This window comes from Ranitomeya variabilis, chromosome 2 (genome assembly GCF_051348905.1).
Source record: "Ranitomeya variabilis isolate aRanVar5 chromosome 2, aRanVar5.hap1, whole genome shotgun sequence".
Classification (NCBI taxonomy): domain Eukaryota; kingdom Metazoa; phylum Chordata; class Amphibia; order Anura; family Dendrobatidae; genus Ranitomeya; species Ranitomeya variabilis.
In genome coordinates, this window is record NC_135233.1 from 1,106,642,390 (window position 1) to 1,106,645,707 (window position 3,318).

The 3,318-nt window shown below is 46.3% G+C and overlaps 1 protein-coding gene across 1 annotated transcript; it reads left to right on the forward strand.

Moving 5' to 3' along the window:
• The first annotated feature begins 2,337 nt into the window (after nt 1-2,337).
• On the forward strand, nt 2,338-3,063 carry LOC143810246 (chromobox protein homolog 5-like). Its single transcript, XM_077293112.1, has 2 exons — nt 2,338-2,485; nt 2,690-3,063. The coding sequence occupies exons 1-2, from the start codon at nt 2,384-2,386 to the stop codon at nt 2,921-2,923; spliced, it is 336 nt and encodes a 111-aa protein (XP_077149227.1). The 5' UTR covers nt 2,338-2,383; the 3' UTR covers nt 2,924-3,063.
• Nucleotides 3,064-3,318: the final 255 nt, after the last annotated feature.

Genomic DNA, 3,318 nt, shown 5'->3' on the forward strand with positions numbered 1-3,318 from the left:
AGAAGCTGTCCCTGAGTCCACGGCTACAGAACCACATGTACAGGTATCTTCTTTACCTCCAGCATATAAAGAGTTCTCTGACCTCTGTGACAAGAAGAATGCAGATCAACTTCCTCCACACAGGCATTATGACTGTTCCATTGAGTTGCTTCCTGGGGCAGATATTCCTTTTGGTCACGTATACCCTTTGGCGGCACCTGAGCTTCAAGCCTTAAAGGAGTATATTGATGAAAATCTGGCCAAAGGCTTCATATGTCCTTCTTCCTCACCAGCAGGGGCACCCATTTTTTTTGTAAAGAAGAAGGATGGGACCCTGAGACCGTGTGTTGACTATTGGGAACTCAATAAGGTAACCATATGAAACCATTACCCTTTGCCTCTGATTCCCGAATTACTGGAAAGAGTCCGCCATGCTAAGGTGTTCTCTAAGCTGGATCTTCGTGGGGCTTATAATTTGGTGCGTATTCGTCCAGGGGATGAGTGGAAGACAGCATTCAGATGCCGGTATGGACACTTTGAATCTCTTGTGATGCCCTTCGGGCTTTGTAACGCCCCTGCAGCATTTCAACACCTTGTTAATGACATCTTCAAAGATTTGTTGGACCACTTTGTGGAGATCTATTTGGACGATATACTAATCTTTTCTGACTCTCTACAGGAGCATGAAGAACATGTCAAAACTGTTTTAAGAATTCTGAAAGAGAACCAACTGTATATCAAGCTGGAGAAATGCGAGTTCCATCGTTCTGAGATACAGTTCTTGGGTTATATCATCTCTCTCCAGGGGCTGAACATGGAATCTGGTAAGATTCAGGCTATCCTTGACTGGCCGGCACCCAAGAACGTTAAGGAGGTCCAACATTTTATTGGTTTTGCAAATTTCTACAGACGCTTCATTCAACATTTTTCTGATATTGTCCGTCCCATTACTTCCTTGACAAAGAAGGAATAGCCCTTTAAGTGGTCATCACAGGCTCAAGAAGCTTTTGATCGGCTGAAGATCTGTTTCACATCAGCACCGCTGTTGATACACCCAGATCGAACACATCCTTTCATTGTGGAGGTGGATGCTTCTGATAATGCTTTGGGGGCTATTCTCTCCCAAAGAACTGAAGAGAAGGGTCTGCTACATCCTTGTGCTTTCTTTTCCCGTAGACTAACCTCAGCAGAGAAGAATTACGATGTGGGAGACAAGGAATTGCTGGCTATTATTGCGGCTTTCAAAGAATGGAGGCATCTTCTGCAAGGAGCTGCACAACAGATCATAGTGCTAACTGACCATCGCAATCTAGAGTTCCTTAGATCCGCTAGATGTCTTTCTCCTCATCAGGCTCGTTGGAACTTATTCTTAAATCAATTTAACTTTGTTATCTCGTGCCGTCCAAGTTCTCGTAATGGGAAGGCTGATGATTTATCCCGAATCCATGCTGCTGATTCCGTACCTGGAGCCCCGTCCAAGACCATTCTATCTGATGCCAATTTCATCGGAGTTATCCACGATCAGGACTTGTGGAAGGAGTGCAGGGAGGCCTATGAAGGTGATGTATTTCTGGCCAACCCACCTGTGGATATTAATCTTGTCTTTAAGGGTGGCATGTGGTTCAGATATCGACGTATCTACATCCTGGAGGTCGTCCGTCTGCAGATCCTCAAGTTGGTACATGACTCCAAGTTGGCTGGTCACAGGGGGATACAGAAGACACAAGAGTTCCTGAGCCGATTCTTCTGGTGGCCAACTTGCCTGAAGGATACCAAGGACTATGTTCTCACTTGCGAGGTATGTGCCTGTTACAAGACTCCTAATGTGGCACCTACGGGTCTTCTATAACCATTACCTGTTCCATCCCACCCTTGGGGGTCTATATCAATGGACTTTATTGTGGAGCTGCCTACATCGGGGGGCATGAATACAATCATGGTGGTACTTGATCGCCTGACTAAAGCTGCTCATTTTGTTCCGTGCACCGGCCTCCCCTTTGCTAAAGATACAGTGAACTTGGTTATACAGAATGTCTTTCGGTTGCATGGGGTGCCGGATGAGATCATCTCTGACCGTGCAGTACAGTTCACTTCAAGATTCTGGAAGGGGTTTTGCTCTGCACTCAATATTAATGTCTGTCTCTCTTCTGCTTACCATCCCCAGACAAATGGTCAGACTGAGCGTACCAACCAGAAGCTGGAACAATATCTAAGATGCTATGTCAGCCATCTCCAGGATGATTGGTTGGAGTTGTTGCCGTTAGCCGAATTTTCATATAATAATTCTCAGAGCGCCTCCTCTAAATTTACACCTTTCTTTGCCAATCTGGGTTATCATCTGTGTATTTTACCTAGGTCTCCAATTAATTCTCCGGTTCCAGCAGTGGAGGAAAGGCTGACTGCGATGAGACAAGATCTGGAGGTTCTGAAGGAATCCCTGACCACGGCTCAAGAACGTTATAAGAGATCGGCTGATAGATTCCGTAAACCTGCACCCATGTTCAAGGTAGGAGATTCCATGTGGTTAGCAACTAAGAATCTGAAGTTAAGTGTTCCTTCACAAAAACTTGGACAGAAATTCATTGGCCCTTTCAAGATCAACCGTATTGTAAGCTCTGTGGCCTGCCGGCTGAAGCTACCTAGGACAATGAAGGTACACCCAGTTTTTCATGTATCTTTACTAAAGCCTGTATCTCCTAATACCTTCCAGGGACGTGTTGTGCCACCTCCGCAGCCTGTGGTGATTGATGGGCAAGAACAATTCATGGTGGAGGAAATTATTGATTCCAGGATTCGCAGGAATCGGCTCCAATATCTGATAAGATGGCAGGGATATCCCCCTGAGGAAGACTCTTGGGAACCTGTGGAAAACATCAATGCCCAACAGAAGATTTCTCGTTTTCATCAGAGATTCCCTGAGAAACCAGGTCCAGGATCGTCCTGAGGCCACTTCTAAGGAGGGAGTAATGTCAGGACTCTGAACATTTTTTACCTTTTTGTGCATTACTGCCCTTTTCCAACATGGCATCTTTGGTCTCATGTGCACTTGTCTTCCTGCTATAAAACTCCACCCCAGCCTTCAGTCTCTGCTAGATTATTCTGCTTTGCATCCAGCTCCTGATTACTCCCTGGCCTTGCACCTGCACCTGCTCCTGTGAACCTGTGTTGGAGATCCTGCCACTCTGCTCTGAGTTCCTGCTGCATACACCAGTGTTCAGTAATCCTCCTTCATCTGCTGCTTGTGTTACTTCCATCTGCATTTGCAGCGCCCCAGAGTCCTGGTCGCTGCAGTACCGTGGCTCCGCCACTATGGGGAGCTACGGTGCGTCTGATGGCACT

Bases quoted from the DNA above. Each gene is read 5' to 3' on its own strand.
- LOC143810246 (XM_077293112.1), top strand. From the start codon at position 2,384: ATGAGACAAGATCTGGAGGTTCTGAAGGAATCCCTGACCACGGCTCAA. The intron at 2,486-2,689 runs GTAGGAGATTCC...AATACCTTCCAG, and splicing joins AACCTGCACCCATGTTCAAG to GGACGTGTTGTGCCACCTCC.